At 37.4% G+C, this 23,568-nt stretch overlaps 1 protein-coding gene across 1 annotated transcript in view; it reads right to left on the bottom strand.

The window, feature by feature from the left end:
* The window catches only part of FANCL (FA complementation group L), a 30,832-nt gene extending 7,690 nt beyond the window's left edge, over positions 1-23,142 (bottom strand). The window contains exons 1-7 of the mRNA XM_086460798.1: positions 23,050-23,142; positions 19,992-20,050; positions 18,947-19,007; positions 17,870-17,926; positions 16,080-16,177; positions 9,670-9,766; positions 4,800-4,868 (exon numbers count right to left, since the gene is read on the bottom strand). Of these exons, the coding sequence (XP_086316924.1) occupies positions 4,800-4,868; positions 9,670-9,766; positions 16,080-16,177; positions 17,870-17,926; positions 18,947-19,007; positions 19,992-20,050; positions 23,050-23,142 (534 nt within the window). The remainder of the gene's footprint in view (positions 1-4,799; positions 4,869-9,669; positions 9,767-16,079; positions 16,178-17,869; positions 17,927-18,946; positions 19,008-19,991; positions 20,051-23,049) is intronic.
* Between the last annotated feature and the right edge of the window lie 426 nt (positions 23,143-23,568).

Consider the following 23,568-nt stretch of genomic DNA (forward strand, 5'->3'; position numbering starts at 1 on the left):
GCCCACCATTAGACAAAATCAAAAGAGTTTTACTGGTTTAGACTAGCAAAGCAGCACAAGAGGAGATGCAATTATTAACTACTACTATTTACCCTGCAGTAGCTGTACAAGATGCCTAGAGCTAGGGCTGGCTGAAGGACCCATCAAATGTAAACTCCTACCAGATCAGTAGCTGGAGCTGGCCCCCTCTCCGTCACAGCACTCAGCTCCTGAGTGCGCCTTGCAGTCCCAGAACATCTCATTACTTTCAAGTGGGCGCTTGGTAAGTTTGTGACAGTGATACGATTTAATGATCCTGTTCTCTTCAGCTCTCTATAATGACCATTGCAGCAACCGAGCAGCCCAAAAACATTACCAAGCTCATCACCAAAATGCATTTTCAGATTAGATGGCCTCAGCGAGTTTTCATACAGAAAAATAAGAGACTGAGAAAATGCTAGTTTGGCATAGTTCGCTTGAGATCCCTTCACCTGGCTTTAAGAGGACTGCTTTTATTAGACCATCACCTCCCGTAACCATAGTCGTAGCTTTAAACACTCAACACTTCTACTGATTTTTCAAATTTCAAGTTGTGAGCGCAGAAAACAAAAGATTAGTGACGACTTGTGAAAAGGCACTGTAGGAGATGCTCAGCAGTTTTCTCTCTCAACAAAGCATATATTCAGCTTCAAAGTCCTAGTTATTCAAGGCTCTATGAGGCAAAACCCTGACATATAATGAGACTGAACAACCATTTCATGTTAATCTGGAGGTCCGTGATCTTAACTTCTGAAAACAGATGTTTGTAGAGACTGGGTTAAACTGGTTACTTCACAAGAAAACAGACATGTAAACGTATCAACTTTGATGATTCCCCAGCAGTTTTAGAAAACTGACCCAAGAAAAAAACTTTCAAGTTTAAAAAAAGTAAAACTTTTTCTAAAACTTTTAAAAAGTTTTAGAAAACTTTGACCTTTGGGCAATCAGACTACATGTATCCTCCATTCAGTTCAACAAGGGGTAGGAGATAAACCACTTGCTTTGGTCAGTGAAAATCAGCTGTGCTGGACCTGTCTCTTTCCGCAGGGAACACACACCTCTTCTACCAGGGAAGGGTCTTGTGTAGTTCTGCAACATCTTTGTTTCCATTTCGATCCTCTGCACTCTCAGCTCCATCTCAGCACTGGTAGCTCCTCATGCCAATTCTGTCCTTCTTTTCTTACTTTACTCCAATTCAAACACTTTCCCAAGTTTATCCCTATTGCTCATACACGGTTTCCTTCAATTAAAGGAACAAGGAGTGAAAAAAAAGTCACTCTACTCTTGGTTGTTATTTCTAGAGCCACAGAGGCTGGGAAGAATAAAGAGAAATTCTCAAGTCTGTGCCTGCCATAGAATCCATGAAGCCTTTCAGTAACTTCTAAGAAGTGCTACATGCCTATATGGCTATTCTGTCAAATTTCAAATACCTGCTCCAAATCCTGGATGAACTAAATACTAATCAAATGGCAGTAAGAATGTTCTAATTAAGGTAAATACAACAAAATTCATTAAAATGCATTTTTTAAAAAAGATTAAAACACGATCTTTATTCTGAGATTTTTTTTTTTGGCTAAAATTCTTCCTAATACCAGATTTGCTAATCCAAAATTAAAACAACTGCAAAGCCTCCTAATGGGAAAGGTAAAGTAGCCTCAAATATAGGTGCTGTTACTTGTTGTGCCTTTATGAATTCATAGATAAAATACAGTTTAATAAAGCAAACAGTTGTTGGCTGGAAAACGGATCACCTGTATCACCTAAATAATTTATGATTCTTCAGATTTGCTTGGACTGTTTATTTCTCACAAACTGTAGTTTAACAATTTTCCCCTTCCTTGGCACAAATCAAACTGAGACACAACACTCTGAAATCTTTATAAAGCGTCTCGTCAACCATCTCTATTTTTTATATTTATAGATGCATATAAAGCTGGCGTCTGTGAAGCTCCTTTGCTAAGAAAAAGCTCAATTATGACACATTTTACTGTGTTTTCATCAATATAACTAAAGAATAACCTCATTCATACCACTATACCTTCTGAATGGTGTATTACTGTTTCATTGCTGGCTGTGTAACCTCATTAGTCATTAATTTCCACTCTCATGACCTTCATGTAGCCAACCAGGTGGGCAGTGGTCAGTACGGAAACAATACCCTGATAGGAGGGCAGCAGAATGTAGATGCACTGAAACTGCAGAACCATGCTTATGGTGTGTACTAAAATGAGGAGACAGCACATTTATCTGGTTATTTAGAAAAAGAACATAACTGAAATAAGTAGATGTTCTTGCAGTTGTCATTGAGAAGCACTCTGCATTTATTTGGCACTTACAACAGTAGCAGCAGCAGCGGCATTGCCCTTGGTGCTGATTTCTTACTACTCTAAAATGTCTCCTCTGTGCCAGAATACACTGGCTGTTGCTGATCATGCTGTGAGACACCTGCACTGGCTACTAGGCTTGTCATGACGCACAAAACCCTACCATCTTCAGCTTGACATTGTGCAAGTTATAATTATTCATCCAAATGAATATGTCAGAGCAGCAGCAGCAGACCTCTCATCAGAGCAAAAGAAAAATACATCAAAACATTATCAACCCAGCAGGAAGACAGGGACCATAAGGAAAATTACCCATTTTTAATATGGATGCCATAAAGCCACGTCTATTATTATACGGAGGAAAAACAAAAAAAAAAGGGAAAAAAACAGCCACCCAATAACCCCTCAAGTTTAAAGTCCATGAGCACTGAAAAGAACCTGTAATAGGCAACAGCACACATCAAGGGTGGGGGGTAGGGGAAACCAAAAAAAAAAAAAAATCAGTTACCTGTAATCTATTTATACTTTCCTTCACAGGAGTTTATATTCTAATAGTGGAATTGCATAATTTTAGTTAAGCTTTGTCAATTTTTACATTAAAGACCAACAAATATTAAAATTTAAGACCTATCAGTATCAAAACTTCCGATTATTTCAGTAGAAAATAGGCATAGCGTGTTCTTTTTCCCTTTTAGGAACCAAAATTTTCCAGCATTTGAGGACCTGCTAAATTCTGCCACCATTGGTGTTTCAGCATTATCTAAGCTTAACCCTTATTTTACCAGGGTGTGAAGACTGCTCACGGCAATTTCCATGCATTTTGAAAATAAACACCATTTCCACAATTACTACACACGTTTGTTCCGGAAGTGTTAGGTTCATCTCACCCACACAGAGAAGGTCAATTTTCAAAAAAGACCGTACAGCTAAAGCATTTCTACCAGCACAGTGCACAGGTTGCTCGTGTTCGGTTCGGTATTACAGCAGGCTCTCTGCAGCCAGAATTAGCACCTCAGGATCTCAAAGCAGGGTCTTCAGTTACATACAAACATCTATTGTTCATGTTTTCAAACAGTCCACAGGTAATTCTAACTGTGAAGAGATTTTAAGGTCTCAAGCATTAGAATGTCATATTTTTAACTTCAGATTTTTACTTGGCTGTAGTGTCAATATTAATATATTTGCTCCCACCTTTAACTTGGCAAAGAAGGCTGCTTCATATTGTGTTTTTCAAGAACATTTTATTAAAACCTAAGTCCAGCTAGTAGCTTTAACATTACTAACAGTAAACACAGAGAAGCAATGACTGCCAAGGATGTTTGAAATGTTGTTAATTTGAGGCAACATAAATTGCCAGGCTGTAAAATTAATAAAATACTATTAAAAGAGCGTACAAAATTTGAGGTTAGAAGTAGTACTTGAAATCCTGCCTGTACTATATGGAATCCAGCATAATTTAAGGGAAAAACAATATCTGTTTAAGTTGTTCCAAACCAGAGAATCAAAACCTAAAATTACATGCGAAACGAAATATATTTTTCATTTGCAAGGGTCCATTCTTGCAGTTATTTCCTCCAGCTCTCCTATTAGAGGATCTGAGGTAACACACAGAACCTTGAGCTTCGCAGTAAAAATTATATGCTCACCTTAAACTCATTCTGATGCAACCTTTCAGCCATGTTCCCTATGTAAATGTAGTACCATAAAGACAGGCTTTATTGATGGGTAGAAATCCTCGCGAGAGTTAGAATTATGAAATGCAATCATTTACGTAAAATCTATTTTCCTGAATTAAATGAAATTAAACATCAACTATTTCCTAGAGATAATTCAAATTAACTTACATCTAAGTGGTCAATTTAAATCCATTTAATCAAGTACACATGCTCTATTAAGGAAAAAAGATACATGAAATAATGCGAGATTAAACAAAGACAATGGCTCTTGGCTCTTTATATTAACAATATTAGTTAAGCTATGAAATCAGAATTCTATTAAGTACTTTCCTGTTGTTCTTTTGATTGCATCTGAAAAAGTTTCATTATGTTATGAAGACTATATAGGATAATAGACTGGGGCACCACCTTTTTTTTAGTGTCTGTCAACTTTAGCGGGTGCTTCTTTTCTATAAGACAACTGTTTCTCGTGCATATATCTTCCTAATGTCATTCCTAAAGGTATTTCAGCCGTATGAACAGCTCAGGAACAGATCAGCCAGTATGAGTGCAAAGCATACAACATGCAAGGTATATCTATATATCAAGGAAAATATTTAAAACACTGTCCCAAGGAATATGAAGTGCAGTATTATTACATTTACATAAGCATGTGTACAAAGTAAAATGCACTCGGGAAAAAAGCTGGAGTTAAAAATAAGAAGCCCAACCCCTCATTACCACCTACATATTGCATATGTATCTCAGTTATTTAAAAAAAATGCTTAGTACAGCAGTTTACCTGTGGCATCCAAGAAATAGCAAACTGAACAGGAAAATCCACAAGACAATCCGGTGGCTCTGTTGGATACTGAAGGAGGGAAAGAAAATATAGTTTTTCTTTTTTGTTTTTATTGTTTTGTTTTGGGTTTGTGGGTTTTTGGGGTTGTTTTCTTTTTCAGTGATTTAAAGTCACACTGATACTCAGCTGCCAAATTTGATTACTAAATATGAGCACTTCAAGCATCTTGAGAACTTGGCTCTTAGAGGAAACAGTATGTAAAGCATTTTGAGAAATAGTTATGAATGTTAATTATCATTTAAAGAAGAAATCTACATATAAACAGTTTTTATATATCAGTTTTCAGTAAAGGCAGGACAATTACAGTTTTCTGCATTCAGTGTTCACAAAGACACCTTAAAAAAGAACCTAAGACAAAAATCATCAAATATTTTTAAAAAAATTCTCCTCAATTACCTGTACTGGATAGGAAAGTTAAAAAAAAAAAAAACAACCCAAACAACCCTTTCATGAGTCAAGAACTAATTTCCATTTAAACCAGAATATTTGCTCTGATTGACATTTTATTTTGAAATTGAAAGTAATCAGAGCAAGTACTTAACTATTTACAAAGAGTTGAATGAACATACACCCAAAATTAAAATAACTCCTGCTCTCCATCCCAATATAAAAGGTAGCAATGAGGAAAAGGAAAAACATCCATGTTAAGCAAACTGAAGCTATAAAAGATTTGATAACTCCAAAAATAACCACTGACTATTCATTACACTAGTAAATTCTATTGCTGTTCAGCATCCAAAATGAAATCTGTGGAAAAAAAAACTTATTTTCTGAAAAATAAAGTAGGAAAGGAAAGAAACATCTAATTACAAATACACTGTGTCCTTTCTAAGAGCACCTATCCAAAATATTCACCTGAGAAGTTGCTTCCTTTAGTCCTATGCAACCTTTCAAATTCTACCAGTGATGTACACAGCAGTTTTATAGAAATTGTATTAGTATTGCACCAACTGCCAACACAAGAAAATGTTACAGAGAGTCTTATTTGGGAAGACATACGAAAAAAGTGCCAGCTTCCTCACAGAATTAAAGAGAGTTAAGACAGAGGCGAAGCTCAGCTGTGCTGCTTCCCCTAACCATTCTCCATCCAAAGCAAACCTCTAGACATAGACACTGTCCTTAGTTATCAGACACCTGGCAATCAATTTATCAGAATGTTTTAAATGTGTCTTTATTTTATATAAAACGTAGTTCTACAGTAATTAGTTTCAAATTGTTCTCTGTGGCAAAGAGCAAAAAAAGAGACATCGCTTCCCTAGAGCATCCATTCTTCATTGCTTTGATGTTAATAATATTCTAATGGATTTCACAGAAATTTGTTTAAACTTGCTTTTTAATTTCCCTTCATTTGAGGCTTCTGCTGGGTACCTACTTTCTGAAGACAAGTGCTACAACTTGAGTATCTTCTGCTTTATCACTTCATCAAACTGGCGGCAGACATGTAACAGTGACAGAGCAAGTGCAGCGAAACAGCTAATTTGGACAGGAGGTGGTTACAACTTCGAAATGCAGAGCCACAAAAGCTGTTCCAGATTCTTTTACTGTAGTGTTAGTGTTCTTGTATTGTAGGCATTGTAGTGCTACTGGTTTGTATTGCAGGTATTATTTTTCATGAAATACTTCAAGGCTTGCATAGAAATAAACTTGTTTTCAATGTATAAAAGTATGCCTAGAACAAACTAAGTCAGAACAATTTTTCCGTAGGGTTGGTTTTAGGACTACCTCATTTAAATCCCAGCCACCCAGCTGCTTACTTTCTTGGTAAGTAAATTCATTTTATGCAGCCTTTTGCAGGGTGCATTTGAACAAATGCTTGAGAACAGATTCTACTAACTTCACATTACTGAAAAAAAAAAATCCAACCCAAAAAACCCACAGCACTTTGTCCCTGCATTTTTAGTCAAATTTTCTTTAAGCACACAATGTGGTGTGAACCAGATAATTGCCAGAACTATGCAACAATGATGCTGTACGTATGTACATAGTGTTTTTAGACCTTGAAATCCTACATAGAATAAGGTGAATGATTCCCCAGGAGACAGAATTTTAAAATACTATACCAGAGCATATCAATGACATCATATGTTTTTACATGTATGTTCAAACGTATGTCAGAAATCATCTTATTATTCTTTAGAACAACATAAGCAATTATTAGATAAAATATTTATATTGTATTTTTGAGCATGCAGCTAACTTTATCTAGGAAAAGTATTTTCATAAACCTTGCCAAATCATTCAGATAATTACCAAAGCACCTTGATTACTACACGGCATGCAAATTCTTGCAATGGCCTATTTGAATTCTTGCGATCTGAAATGGCAAGCACCAAACCCACTTCTCACGCAACACAAAATGAAATCTGATCTATAAAACCCACTCTATTTGGTTTTATACTTGCAAAGATGCATGCTTTGTTCTCAGAAAAATTGTCTAGTCATTTATTTAAATGGTGAATGGATAAAGATTTTTGGACCAGGCTTTTTCAACCAAATAAAGCAGAAAACTATTTCACAAAACGTAATCTGAGCATTAAACAACATATCCTCATTTACGAAAGTCAAAATTGAGTAGCACATGATCTGGCTAACATACCCTACTATGGTATGACCACTCTCAGTTCTTCCAGGTTTAAACTGATGGCCCCAACTTTCCTAGACACGTTACATATGCAGTTTCTAGAGAGCAAGAGTTTTGAAAGGACAGTTCCTAACACAAAGCACGTTAAGCCAAGGATAACAGGTGGAAACATTTGACAATGCATTAAGGAAAGGTTCTCAAAACACATCCGAACCACTAGGAATGACAGCAAAGGAATATTTAGGGGATTATCTCGATACACATGATAACCTTACAAAAAAGAATTTCCGAAGTCACTTATTGAAGAGTTCCTTCCTGAAAACACTGTTGGCAGGTTCATCAACTCATTCCACTGCATGGCACGCATGAGGATAAGCCTGAACAAACCCATCTGCCCGAATGCCAACAAGAGCCAGCAATATATGCTGGGGAAGAGAGGTTTAGTTTACGTACTAACCTTAATCAAAGAAACAGCATAACAAAAATAAGCATACTTTTATCAAAGCAGGTTATTAAAAGAAATCCCTTCAAAAAAATACTTCAAAGTCTTTTCAAATGTATTTGGTATGTATATGAATGAAAATCAAATCTCCATGTCACCAAACCCACGTTTCACATAAATTTTCTCTTGTGGCAACTTCAAATGCCAGACATCATTTAAAAAGGACAAGAAATTGATCCTTCATCATAACAATCACTTGGGAAAAAAAATGATACATAAAAATTGATGATTACTTGTTACAATAGACAAGCTGGATAATCTAGTCTCTTTATTACACTATATCCTTAGTTGTTAGACAGTGCTTTCTTCTGCTGTTCGGAGTCTCAACTTCAGAGAAAATACACAAGTTTTTTACAAGAACAGAAAACAGTACTCTCAATTCCCCTTACCATACAGTGACAGCTAGGGCTGAACAGAATCAGCCAATGTATAAGTGTAGCAGTGTTTGACCACGGCAGCTGCTTGGTAAACATGGGTATTGCACTGTATTTATTTTCTGCAGTTTTATACTTCCAAAATAGTTAAAATACTTCAGCCACCATAAAATCAACAAAAAACTTTGGGGCAACAAGCTGCACTTAACTTCTAGTGCCATACTAGGCATGAGACAGCAGCTCCCTTATAAAAATGACAACACAGTCTAGTTACTCTCCTCGCATGTTAAATAGACCATAATTATACTTCCCGATATATTTTTTCCAATTAATAATGGACTAATGTGCAAATTAATTATGCATTCATTACTCTGTGCATGTAGGATAGTTTTACTCTATTTAAAAAAAAAAAAAATACGCTTTAGCAACCTCAGTTCCCAAACAGTCCTTTTTCCACAGGCCTCTTTTCCCCCTCTAAGGTAAAATTAGTTCGTCTTATGCAAAACTAAAAAACTCCTGGTATTTAAAGGAATATAGGACGTCTGTGAAGGTGAATTTTAATCTTACAATATTGTGCCAACTCCTCATCCTTTCAAGATTATTACTGCAGATGATGGACCAAGGACAGCCCCAAACAACAGTATTTAGACACTTTTGGATCTACTTTTTACCTTAGACTGATTTTCTGAACACAACAGCCATTGCCATACAATTGTCACCATCCAGCTGGATACTCAGTTTCTGATGAGAGAATTATGCCTTGAAACAAGAAATTCTATGAAGAAACTTTGCAATTTGCATTCAGTTTTAAGTACCAGGAAGAATTAAAATTTTTCTGCTTCCACACACACTGTGGATTCACTTTGAAAACACTGTCAAAATCAGCCATTATCTAGACTAAAACGAAATATTTTTTTTAACATAAGGAACTCCATTCTGTAGTCAGTTTTTCATAAATCTTTCTATCTATAGCTTTAACAGCAAGACTTGCTAAAGAAGGAACCCAACATCCTCTCATTCTTATTATATGCATAGTCTCTGGATGGAGTGATAATGAATGAAAGTCTCCCAGATAGCTTTGTCTGTAATCCAGTAAAATAATAGCAATATCATAAAATGTTTTTCATGTGATGCACAGTTTCCTATGAAAAGATTCTTACAGATAACCATAACGCAGTATCAATTTTATATATAGTTAAAGTCCGAAAACTATAAAAAAATTTCTCAAAAAAACTCCCACCATTATCTTGCAGAACAGACTTACTAACAAACCAACTCTCTAAAATCCTTATGAATTAAGAAAAATCCATTTATTTCAAGGAAGCCTTAAAATATTTTCTCCCACAAATTCACCTTTGCATTTAGCTTCAGAGCAATGAGATGCTGTCGACCACAAGAGTCTTCAGCTTTTAGCTTGATTGTTGCAAGACCAGTATCCACATAGGCGACTCTGAAAGAGAAAAGAAAACTCTAACAGCATTTTGAGAAGTACAGTTTGAAACGTCTGCAATGCTCTTATTAGCCTGTTACAATTGTTAATCAGAGGAAATACTCTATGCCAACCATTTCTGCTGTTCTAGATTTACTGCTGTTAATACACCAGTCCACTGCTTAATGCAGTCATATATCTTTGGGTTATTTACAACATGTGTCAAGGCTCATGCTGTGGTCAGTGAGCACTGTGTTTCAGTTTTCCATCACTGGAACCTTTGACACACACAGCATGTTCCTGTCAGCCTCTACTTATGTACACATTAAACTTCCTGTCAAATCTTTGATCCATTTCTGCAGTTTCTTACTGTATGAGAGTTTTATGCTCTCGATTCGCTTTTCTCTTCAATGAAGATCTCTTTTATCATCAATACTATTATTGTGGAAAATTCAGTGGATATTGGTTCATATTCTGAAATTGATTTTCTGCAGAACATAGTACCCAAACAGGTACAAAATGAGTTATTTATGATGATTTGCCTCTGTTTCATGACAGTTTTACACAGTATACACGCACCCAAGCAAGTAGCAAGTACATCTTAAATGTTAATACATTTTAAAACTTCTGACATAATCACTGACTCTTTGCTTAAGATGTCACTGATTTGTTCTACCCACAACAATGAAGATGAATACAATTGTAAAATACGCTGCTCCCTGTGACTATATTCTGCTGAGTAGCTTCAACAACTGCCAAAAAGGTTCAAACTTCTCCCTATACTTACTAGTGAACCGGGCGTGTGGATAATTTGGCATTTTTACTATGTCATTCTTGTGTAAAGATAAAAAGCAGCCCAAGATTGTTGTAGAACTTATCATCCAGACTGTTGGAAAGACCAATGAGAGTTCAAGGAAAACATCTGCTTGCTGGCCTAACTAACTTTTTTTTTTTAAAAAAGAAACCAAAACATTACATACTAGCCCAGTCACACAAGCCAGCATGCTGGGAAAAATGGTTCTCTTTCAAGTGAAACTGGCAGTGGACTTGTAGAAGCCTGTACAAGAAAAAGTGGACATACACCAAAGGGCATGCACATACCTAGGAAGGAAGCGAGAAGAAGAAAATTATCTGCATAAATGACATAGCCTCAATGAGGAAACTGAAATAATACAGACGGAAAAAGCAGTAGTGGCAATAAGTAGGGAAAGAAATACATTATTTCATATGGTTAACTTTAATGCAATATTAAACAGTCCTACAGATTCCTGAGAGTATTTTGACAATCCTTTTCACCACAACAGGAGAAATAAATACAAGTCTTGATAAAAGTGTAATTCAAGTATAGTCAATTAAACTTGATTTATTTAGAAACAATCAGAGCATTCTTCCTCGAACTGGAAAACAATCACTTCCGCTTTGTTCCAACTTTTCTTCAAAATTATATCACAAAGTTTTATAAAGATAAGAAACTACTTATATCCCACCTCTCTATCTACGCTTGCCTGGAGCGAGGAAATCCTAAATCAGCAGCTAAGGCACAGAATGGTTACCGCAATAAAATATTGCAGTGTTCAAAGCAAAGCACAACAGGTGTCTGCATCAATGCACTGTGCAGTTAGATAGCAAAAGGGAACAGAAAAGTTAAAGGGCTGCTGTCAAGGTGTTCAGGATTTAAAATTATGTGTTCTGACAGTCACCTTGTTTGGATCACTTCACTCTTTAGGTGCCAGAAAGGTATGGATTATTTTAGTTTAAAATCAAATATTTTTGCAGTTCCTTACTCTACATTGGGTGGGAGGGAACAAGATTAAAAATTTTTTTTTAGTTCTTAGCTAGCAATGGACATACAGATCTTAAGATTTATTTCTAAAATCCTTAAGAGTTCAGTACTTTTACAACTAGTTTACAGCTTGACAGCCTTTAGAATAATTGTTATACATGTGTGCACCTATTAATATATTTAAATTATCCACGAATGCACACGATTACATTAAAAAATACAGTGACAATATGATTATGTTCAATCATATTTGTAAGGAACCTTCACATTCAGTTTTCTTGACAGTGTAAATTAGACAAACTTAAAAAAAGCCTAAGTATTTGGAGAAGGTGATAAGAGCATCATTATGGCTACCTGTTTAACTATATCTATAGAGAGAGTGACTCATCATAAAATGGTTTTCAAGTTCTGTCCATTATTCAATTATTAACATATTTTTAGTTTTAGAATTCATATTTAAAGTAGTTTTTAAAACTACTCTAAGTGTGATTTGCACCGAGCTTGGAGATACAGAAAAAAACCTAAAAAAATGTAGATCACCACTACTACAATCCAGACCAATCTGGAAATTCTTATGACTTTTATTTAATTTTAACTTCAACAACTAGCTGCTAGTGGAAGGCAACTATTCAAGCTAAGCAACTCAATACCTTTTAAGTATTATTCATTACAAACCGCGTACTTAGAGGTTTTCTAGTAAAATGTTCTCTTCCCTTTCACACTTTTTCACAAACAGGAACACCAAGGAATAAACAACCTCCTCAGACAAGGGGCATGCAGGCTTGAAGAATGCCCAGAATGAGAATTCATAACTAGTCTTCCTTCTTCTTAACAGAATGTAAAGCCAGTAAACTGCTTCCAGACTATGAAGGAGGATTAGTTTTCCCATTTAGGAGAGAAAAAAGGAACTCAGTAGCTTTGTGGATACCTGTTCTATAACATGACTCTACCATTCTTTAGATAAGAAAAGATGAAAGGGTCAGTTCCATAGGACTGCAGAAAGCTGCCCAACGCTGTAAAAGTTGCATGAACCTCTTCAGATGCTTGTATAGTCAAATAAGGAATTGTTTACCTAAGTGATATTTCAGTTCTATAAACCTTTATGCCTCGGTAGGCTCCATCATTACCTCACACAGAAAAAAAAAAAAAGGAATGGCCATAAAGACAGAAAGCCTCAGTTGAATCTCTGAAGTACTGTAATTCAGCATAACAAACAAATGATTGAGAGCACATAAGGCAGGATTCCCTTGGAAATGGAGAAGGCAAGAGGAAAAGAGAATTGCCAAGTTTTTTCATAGAAAGTATTAAGCAGAAATGCATTGAGACTTGAGACAAGTGGGATCATGACTCACACCGTGAACTTAAGCGATACTGGCAAACTTTATGAATCCACATGAGGGTGATAAGAGTCCTAACAAGTGTTTTACAGACAATGATTTACCTTCCCAAGACACTGTCATTGAATCAACTAGTGAGATTCTGAGATAGTATCAGGAGAGCCTTTCCTATAGCTTAATATTACTACTGTGTACTCTCTCCCATCTCAGCTGATTAGGTTTGCGCTGGTACTCTTCCATGTTCTTAAAGTGAAGGAAGTATCCTCTTTTGAACTCCTCCGCTGTTAGGCCAGCATTTAGCGTTGGAAATTCGGTACAATTTTATAACCTGAACTGTGACTTTTGTGTACAAGTATTTGAATATGAAAGCATAGTCACCCTTCCCCAAACCTAAATTAGGGCAAAGAATCAAGTTCCCTGTATCATAGAGAAAGTGATTATATCTAATTACAGCAGCCTGCCCATTTGCAACCTTCACTACTGCTCATACTTCCGGTGGTTTAGGAGGAAAGAGGTGTAAGCTCACTGCAGATAATGTCTTTAATGTGTTTCTGAGAAACTTCACTTATTCCTCAGATGAAAGCCATTAGAACACACTAAACTTGTGCCATACCCAAGAGCTTCTTAACTCACTTAAGAGCTACAGGCACCATAGCCTATTGCCCTGATTCTCCTTCAAATCGCCTCTCTAGGTTATTTTCCTTCCAACTCATAGTAAACTAGATATGATCCTCTATGTACAGCCTAGCCCTTTGATTAATGATTGACTTTCCCAACCAAATAGAGACTTTATCCGTAACAGAAGTCAATCAAGAGGTGTATGTTTACTGAATTACATGACTACACTGGACAAAAGCACAGCGTAAGTTGTGTGTCTACACAAAGACCATCTTTGCCTAGAAACCAGGTCAAATTCTGCCCTAGAAGCATGCTCTCTGATAAAACACTGATGTGCTTTTTAATAACAGACCACTGGATGCTTTGTATGCACAGAAAGTCAGAAGAAATACCAGTTTTGAGATAGGTTACTAAATTGTATTTTCAAAGTGTATTTTAGTATATTTAGCTATATACTATATTAAAATATCCAATTATAAATATAGTCATATAATACATTTTAGATATTTATATCTGTAAAGTGTATTTATTGTATGTCAGTGTGTTTTGCCAGCATGGACTTTTTGGAGGTTTTGGGTTTGGGTTTTTTTTTCCTTTTTTGGGAGAGCAGGCATACTAAAATTTATTTTCCAAGTATTCAGGAAATTTTAACTAATATTCTCAGACTTGAGTCAGAGAAATTTGAATAAAGTATGGCATCAGCTGGCACAACTATATACTTCATAATGGAAATCACTGAAAAAACTTCAGCTGATTTAACAAGGATGTTTTAAATCTTTAAAAGTGAGCCTTCAAAGCAAATTCCTACTTAATGTTAATCACATGTTATTTATTTATATACAAATCAGGTGAGAAAACTCAAAACTATTCTTAAACCCAAGGCTTCTTTATTTCATTTAGCAAAATAAACACCTGTTAAAGTTAACTTACCATGCAAGACTAAGGTAAAAGATTTGTCTTGTGGAAAACTGCAAATGCAGACTTTTTTTTTTTTCCCCAACTTTCATTTTCTGAAACTAAAAAGTAGCTTCTCATTTAAAATTCTTCAACATCCTACAGAATCATTCCTCTTAAGCCCTTGAAAGAAGGCACTGTGAGATTAATTGCATATTATTAAAAAAGACAACCTTCAAATACATTTCCTTAATGCCTCCCTACACAGGATCAACTACCTTCTTCGGCCCCGTAGAGGTCTCCTGAAGGTTCTAAGGGGAAGGGCAGAAAGCACTACATTCTGGGATCTCTGCTGGAAGAGTAAAAGACTCTGTATCAGAGAACTTGCCAGTGGTGGCACATGTGACGGCAAGACTTTCAAGTAAAAGTCTGCAAAACAAGAAGCTTTGCAGATTTCTGAAAAATTTCCACATGGACCTTAAGTACTTGATCACAACTGTGTGTTCCTTCAGGTTTCTATAGGAGGTGTGAGGAGAACCACCCTGTTTTCCTCTGTAGGAGGACAAAAATAAATTTGTTCTATAAGCCCATCTGAGAGTATATGGGACTGTGAATAATTTATCTGTTTGTACCCATTCAAGACCCTAATGAGAAGGCACCCAGAGGCAGCTAAGAGTTTCCTCACCACAGTCAAATATCCTTTCCTAATTTGACATTCTTTCCCATGGTATTAAACGAACTATTTTAGCTGGGGTGAAAAGACTCATTTCTAGTTCTCCTTTCCCCAGAAGAATACCTGAACTGTCACTTCTTGTTCCACAGATACTCAATTTATAGTACAGCATATACACAAAAAACATGTTCTTGGGTGCACTGAGCTTCCATCCTCAGGTGACACGGTTTCTACTCTCCCTGTGTAGTAACCAACATTTTTCCCCACTTGGAAATCCCCCCTGCTTCCCCAAACATGGTTTGCACAGTTTTTGGAGACTAAGGAATGCTTTTCAATAGCCCTCATCTCTGAGCCCATCTGGGTAACAAAAAAAAAAAAAAAAAAAAAAATTATCTCTATGCGTGTCACAAAGAGCTGAAAGAGCTGGCTGTCGAAGTTCTGGATTTACAGCTTTCCAAATTCTCCCCTCCGCTCACTTTTTTGCGTGTGTGTAAATTTACCTTGTTGTGGATTAACTAAGTTATTCCTTTATCTAAGGAGATCCTTGTGTTATGGAAAGCAAGGTAGAACTGTTCTTTAAAAATAATTAGTCTAATTCTAAAAAAAAAAAAAAATGCATGAACTGTTCTTACAAAAGCATAAAGGTACACAGTGATCAACCATAGCATAGGAGAATTGTCAAAAAAAGCTGTACAAAGTAGGGAAAAGAAGGAAGAAAAAGGAGAATTATTAAAGTTGTATTAAATATGTTTACTATGCCAATAGTTTATAAGTCAAAGAAGAAGTGATTTCTTAGCAGTAGCATCTCACCTTTCAGCTCAGGTGAGACCGATAATATAGTTTCAGTTAATACAGGTTTGTTGGGCTTTTTTTAAATTAAAAGCAAAGCAGCAGAGTTTTTAAAGCAAAATCAGTTTCTGAGCAGGATAAATTAACAGAACAAGTACACTTGATATGTTGAATTCACAAATACAAAGGGAGAACAGATATTCTAAAGATAATGTCTGTTAAGAAATAAAATAAACATACTTATGCCAACCCAATATTTCTAGATCTCTGACAAGATGGGAGTAGTATTCTGGTGGACGTGGTATATGCAGGTCTTGTGTATTCTTTAAAGCAATTTCCTGTTTAAAAGAACATTAAGAGAGATTTCAATATTTTTACATCTATTTAGTCATGTGATTTTTGCAATTCATTCAAAAATATTAAGCTTATGTAAAATTAACTGTACACTGCATTTGTTTTGTTATAGCCTCCAGCAAAAGCAGACAAAGAAGCTGTTTGGTAAATTACTTCAGATACTGGTAATGAAAACATCTGCAATTTAAAAAACCCACAGATGTTGACAACATAGTCTTCAGATGCAAATATCAAATGTGCCTCTTTTTCAGCTAATAAATTTGAAGTCAAGCATCTTGACTGAAAGAACATTTCAAAAGAAGGTTCTATTAAGCGCACAGCTGTCTCCTGGGCTCCAGAGCCACAAAAGACAACACATATATGAAATCCCCCATATTAGTTTTAAGTAGCTTTATACAACTTTATATAGCAATCAAAAAAATTTAAAAAAAAACCCAACAGTTTCTCAGTTTTAACATCATAGGATCCCAGAGAGTAACTTTTGGTACAGACACTCCACAAATATGTCATAATGCCTCAAAAAGAAATTTTTATCAAAAAGGCAATACCATGTTACAGAGAAAAACAAAACCAAACCATGTATTCCACATTCAGATTGTGCTACTTGTCCTTTAAAAGAGTACTTAACATTTTTTAAAAGCACAAATAACTAGATTAATGAAATTTATAATAAAATTATTAATTTAATATAAAATACATTTACATAAAAGAAATATTGAATGTAATTAATAATAAACCAGTATAACAATTGTTTCTGCCCAGTTCTCCCACAGTGTCTTCTGTTGTTTTTACTGTCTGCACTGAGGATTGCTATTTTACCATTTGGAATGGATTAGACTTTCATTGCATTCTCATTTTTTGAGTGCTTGTGTATCCAGACAAATAGATTGGAATAACTATTGTGAAATATTCCAAAATAGTCACAGGCAGACATTCTTATTCAGTCCTTTTCCAAGCACCTTTGCCTGGTTTAGTGTAATCCAGTTTGGCAGGGACTGAACTGAGGAAAGGCATTCCCAGCATAGAGCAGCAGTGTAATACCAGAAGGGTATGTTTGTTGTTGTTTTGGAGAATACTTACTGTGTTTTATTTCCAAGTTAAGTAGGTTGTACACAAGTATTCTTTGCCAAGAATGCTCACAGAATAATGTTTTACTAACAAACAATAAATTGTCAGTTTCATGTTTTAACACAGACTTTGCTACTCTTCAATCCCAATTAGAAATACTTTTAAAAAAAATAAAAATAAACAGCAGCCTCTGAAGTATATTAAAAAAAAGCTTTCTGCATTTCTTGGTCAAGTGTCACACAGGTGAAAGCACCTTCAGCAATCCACTGACTGTATAACCATTTGTATGATTATATGCTTTCTTTACCATCTGGACAATATCAGGAATTTCAAGAAAATCATTGTGAAGAAGATGGCTCTATACCGAGATTCCTTGCCGGGATTTTAATTTTTCTATAACACTTCAATCTCCAAAGAGTAGTCACTTAAAATCCTAAAGGATATTTATACAAATATTACATGAACAGCATATGTACAAAATCACCTCCTCTTAAAAACCAAACCAAAACATTATTCTACCTATTGATCAAGTAAACTGCAAAAAAACAAAAGCAAAAACCAAAGCTGTAAGAACATCCCATCTCCCACATATATATTCTGTCACTTACCAAAATAGTTTTCAGCTCCACCAAAAAGCTAACAAGATCTGGACAGCTGTGCAGCCTCTGGAGGGAACACAGTATCAGTTCGTTTTCTTCAACTCGTAACTTTTTGTGGTAAACAATTTCAGTCTATTTTTCTAGTACTGTCAAATCAACTAACAAAAAACCCCAATCACCTATCACATGTTAAATATTTCAATTATGGAACAAATCTTCCAGAGTACAGGAAACTTTACTAAAAATTAACCATCGCCTTCATCACATCACAAAGGTGTCACATTACACATTTATATAGCTTATGAAGACTTTACACTTTATGTATTTATGAAGACTTTGGTATTCACCAATGAGAACAGAAGCTTTAGAATCACTCAAAATTGTTTCTTAGTTGGTTACGTTTTCTTTAGAATCTCTCCAGGCCCATCTGCCTTTAGACGCTGTATGTGATTGAGGATCCCTGGCTACCATCAGAGGCAGTACACGTTTACACTTCCCTTTCCTCAGCTCTGTATCTTTGGTTACTCTAAACTCACAACCCTTGTTCTACAAGGGAGTGCACAGTCCGTGAGATACAGTGTCTCAACTAGCACATGTGGCAAAGATGTCTTCTTAGAAACAAAATATTCTTCACGACCACAGGGCTGTTGTATCCTTGCTCCAGCTTCTTCTGGATAGGGAGGTTTAACTTAGATTCCTTGACTGTCTACAATACAGAATAAGCTAGATACATCAATAATCAATGTGAATTGCCTTTGCATTATGAACAGTTTGTAAAAAACTAAATCTGTAAAAAACGGAAAAACAAAATCTGTTTCTAACTGAGAATGTAAAGAAAAAAATCCAGTAAAATGTCAGCAGCCATTTATTAAAAACTGTTCTAGCCTGAATAAAAATAAACATTTACTAAATTTGACCCATCTCTTTTTAGACTGACCTGCAAATCCTCAAGCATCTCTAAATAAATCTTGGCTATACAATGAAAGAAGAGTCCTTTAACGCTTTCAGAATAGGCGTGTTAAGTATAAGCTTTTCAGAACTATTCTAAGTATAGCTTCAACAGAAATGGTTTTAAAGGTTGTATACCTGCTTTAAAATAGGCCGATATCCATGCAGTATCTTCTTGAGGTGCCAGCTGCACTCTATCCTAGACAAATAGTATTTTGTATAAATTTTAAATGTATAGTAGATGATTTTTAGAAGAGATCAGAAAGTCTGTTACACAACAACATAAAAGTTTTTCTTAAAATAAAACAAAGGAAGTAAACAATACTTCAAAATTTCTTTGAGTTTCATATTCAAAGTTACTTAAAACTTTGAAATGTCACTATCCCAAATCCCATTAAAAATTAAGCATTTACCTACAAAAGCCTGTTCTTTGCCGAAAACAACAACATAATTCTTGCAAGCTAATATGACTTCATAAAATACACCAATATTTTAAAACAATATCCTGAAAATGTCAACATTACCTATAATGTGACTTTAAGTACCTGACCTAGAATGTAATAAAGCTATCGAATGCCACATCTGTTCACAGCAGGCTGGTCGAGGCAGAAGTATGGAACATAATGTTAGGGACTAATCTATGCGCCTGTGCATACACACAATACACACGCCCCCCCTACATATTACTATGATAAGTGCTCACAGTAATAAGAGCAGAGCTTTTAAATAAAATTTGTGTAACACAAATTAATACATATTAACAGGAAAGAGAAAAGGAATCTTAAAAAAGCTATGCTAACCATCAAGTATATAATTGCTTAAATTAACATCTTTACACTGAATTCTCTGTTTCCCAAATGGTGACATATAAATAACTGGATTTAAATGAACACTTTTTCCAAGTACATTGATTTATATATAAGCACAACCAATTAATTACAACAGGTTTCAAAGTTAATTAACAAAGTATTTTGATACAGGCAATGTTTATTGTCAGTGTTTATTAACACTGACACTGTACAATTCTGTTGGAAGGTTAAGTTGAAACCAGTAAGAATTAATTACCAACACTGATATTGGGGAAAACAAAAAAGCGTAATTCATATGCATATCTATCATTGCTTTTATCAAAATAAACTTTTGTTACATACACTTACAAATTGCTTTCATAAAACTACCTTACCTTGCATTTTTCAGCTGAAAATCCATTGGTAACAGTATCCTGATATGGAAGTCTCTACCCTTGAAAATAAACATTTGGATAATAGGAAGGTCAGCAAAGAAAAATATTAGACACTTGTGAGAAGTATTCCCCACAAGGTCAGCTACTAAGAAAGAAAGTTTGTCTTATCTGACTTCCAGGAATATTATTCAGAATTGCTTTATTTAGGAAAAAAAGCATCATGAGTGACAGGTTGAAATAACGATTTTAATTCTGAAGTTGAAATACTCTTGGCCTCTAAAAGTAGTCAGTAAAACTTCTTCATTGCATCACACTTCATAAAGCAAAAAATAACACCTTTTAGAAGAAAAATAAACATTATCCAAAGCTGGATAAACCCAAGAAACATAATTTAATCCAAGTCATACCGAAGTACATGAAAGTCTGTCTTCAACTCAAGTAAAAGTCAAAACAGACTCTCATCATAAAAGTACTACACTAAAAAGGAACTTGGGCACTGATCCACAACACATTTCAGCAAAGTTTTACAAACCGTAAACAAAAACAGTCCCAAGTACACGAATGTAATTTTTTTCCTGTTTGTGCAATCCATATGGGGCAGTTCTAAACTACTGTTTTCAGTAATTGTCCCCATTTGTGATCCTCCTCCTACTTTCTTACGGAATGATCAAAATAAAACTGAAATAAAGAAGGTTTGCAAGTAGTTTTAACTCCTCCCTGAAGCAAAGAGGGCAGTTAACTAATCTCAAAACTTTTATTCCAGATTCAGTTCCAGCTCAGCATACCTTGAATTATGCCCACAAATTCTGAGATTTCTTCAGCAGGAAGCTAAGAACAAAACCCGATTTCCTCTTGTGATTAGGCAACTGATACATTGGATGCTTTATCTCAATTTCAGAAAGGCTTTTAATACTGTTTCCCATAACATCCTTATAGGCAAACTGAAGAAGGATGAACTAGAGAAGCTGATAGTGAGGTGGACTGAAAACCTGCAAACTGCTGGGCTCGAAGGGTTGTGAGCAGCAAGACAAAGTTTAGTGGGAGGCCCCTAACTAACGGTGCACACCGAGCACTGGTCCGGGGCCCGACACTGACCTTCATTAATGACCTGGATGATGGGACAGAATGCACACTCACCCAGCAAGTTGGCAAAGGACATAAAACGGGGAAAAGCGGTTGAAAGACTCTGTGATTGTGCCACCATTCAGAGGGGCCTCAACAGGCTGAGGAAATCGGCTGACAAGTACCTCATGAATTTAGGAAAGTAAAGCGCAAAGTCTTGCACCAGGAGAGGATCCAAACTGTACACCAGCACACGCTGGTGGCTGACCAGCTAGAGAGCAACTCTGCAGCAAAGGACCTGGCGGTCCTCGTGGACATGAAGTTGACCCTGAGCCACTGAGCCAGCAACGCACCCTTGCACCAAAGAAGGCCAAACAGCCTCGTGTGCTGGATTAGGCAGAGCGTTTCCAACAGATAAGAGGGTGGTGATCCTTCCCCAGAGGTCAGCACTGGTGAGGCACATCTGGAGTGCTGAGTCCTCAGTATAAGAAAGGCACGGACATACTGGAGTTAGTCCAGTGAAGAGCTATGAAGGCGATTAAGACCTTGAAGCATCTCTCATAAGAGGAGATTGAGGGAGCCTGGACTGGTTAGCCTGGAGAAAAGAAGGCTCGGGGCAATCTTTCCAGTGTGTACAAATACCCAGTGGAGGAAGACTAAGGAAGGTATAGCCAGACTCCAAGTGACACACACTTACAGGATGAGAGGGATGGGATACAAGTTGAAATACAGGAAATTTCACCTAAATGCAATGAAAAAAATTCAGTACAGTGAGGGTGGTCAAACATTGGAACCGAGGTTGCACAGTCTCTAGGCCTGGAGATATTCAAAACCTGACTGGACGTGATCTTGAGTAACCTGCTCCAGCTGACCCTGCCAGAGGGTCTCCAGAGGTTCCTTTTAACCTCAGTGTTTCTGTGATGCTCACAAGGAAAAACAAGACACATGTTTAAGAGCTGAATATAGCCCATTGGCACATCAGTTCCTTCCAAACTACTCCAGAGTTGATGTTTACTGCATGCTTAACTTAAGCACATAACTTCAGACCTTGCTACACTATGGCCTTAGCCCTAATTAAAAATCACATCTGAGAACAGATGCTCACTCACATCTTAACCTTCCCATAGACTCCAGGATGCATTCTAGCATACAGAGCATTTCAAAAGCTGCAGTTGTTAGATTAACGCAAACGTAAACACATGCTTGCAAATGTCTTGTCAAAGTTGAATAGGACAGTCACCAAAAACTGTCCTGAATTTTGACTGCCAAACTACATTTTCAAAAACGCAGGGTGACACAGCCCATGTCTTTTGTCTTGTTTTTATAGGAAGAAAATCTCACACTATTTCTAAATGAATATACATTGTTAAGAACAGTTTCTGTGGTCCGTATGCACACACGTGTGGTATTCTAATCAGCCATGGCTGTAGCGTCACTGCATAGTGCCTCTGATGGCAAAGTTGGCTTAAGAGCACCCACTCTCAACCTGTCTGCAGTGCTGCTCTTCTCCCTGCACTGCAATTTACCAGATCCTCAGAGAGGTGACGGAGCTACTTACGCTGACACCTCACAAACACAGCAAGTGAAAGGAAAACACCCACAGTCAGTCACTTGCTTCAACCTTTACCCTAGGCCGAGAGTATAGGCACACTGAATCTGCCCCTCCCAAACTTGCCAGCAAAACAAACCCAGTCCACAAGCCACCCCCGCCAGACCGTATCGCCAGAAGAGGAGCAATTCCATGCGCACGAACCGTGCAAACCCGCGGGATGGCAACGCGGCCGCCTCTCCGCAGCCGCTCCCCACCCCTCGGCGTTTCCTGCTTCACGAACCCGGCGGCCTCGCGCTCGGTCGGGGAGCTGCCGGCCCCGGCAAGGGGCAAGGCGGGAACCGCTTCTCCCTCACGCAGGCCTTGGAGGAAGGCGGAGGGGGCGGGGGAGGGGAAGGCTGACGAGTGCTAACGGCCGCCAGCCAAGCAGCGTGCGGGCCCCAGTACCTGCGCCGTGACGAAACCTTCGTAGGCCGTCCCCTCCCGGTTCTGAGGCAGCAGCAGCGGGCACTGGCGGAGCAGGGCCCCTGAGCCCGCCATGCCGCGTCGCTCACTCCTTCTTTCCCGCTCGCCCGGCACGGCCGTTCGAATCCGTCGCGCCGTTGGGTGAGGTCCCGCCCCTGCCGGCGCACGCGCCCAAGGGGGAGGGACGGAGGGAGGGGCGCGCAGCGCGGCTGTGAGGGCGGGCGCAGGTGTGGCGGGTGCTGCGGCTTCGGGAAGCTCCAGGGGACGCGGCGTCCCGGGAGCCGAGCCAGCCCCAGCTGCGGACCAGCCCCGGCATTTCCTCACGCTTTAGGGCGTCTTGAGGGCACAAGTGCCCAGGAGTGAGGAGAACCGTCGAGCGAGGCTCTTAAATACACTGCCGACTGCACCAAGTAGATTGCAGTGCCACCCGAGGCAAGACGAGGGGTTACTTCTGGCTCGATTCGTGCGTTGCTCTTCTAGGAACCATAAAGTGTTTCCTGC

The sequence above is a fragment of the Leptosomus discolor genome, chromosome 2 (genome assembly GCF_034619465.1).
Source record: "Leptosomus discolor isolate bLepDis1 chromosome 2, bLepDis1.hap2, whole genome shotgun sequence".
Taxonomy (NCBI): Eukaryota; Metazoa; Chordata; class Aves; order Leptosomiformes; family Leptosomidae; genus Leptosomus; species Leptosomus discolor.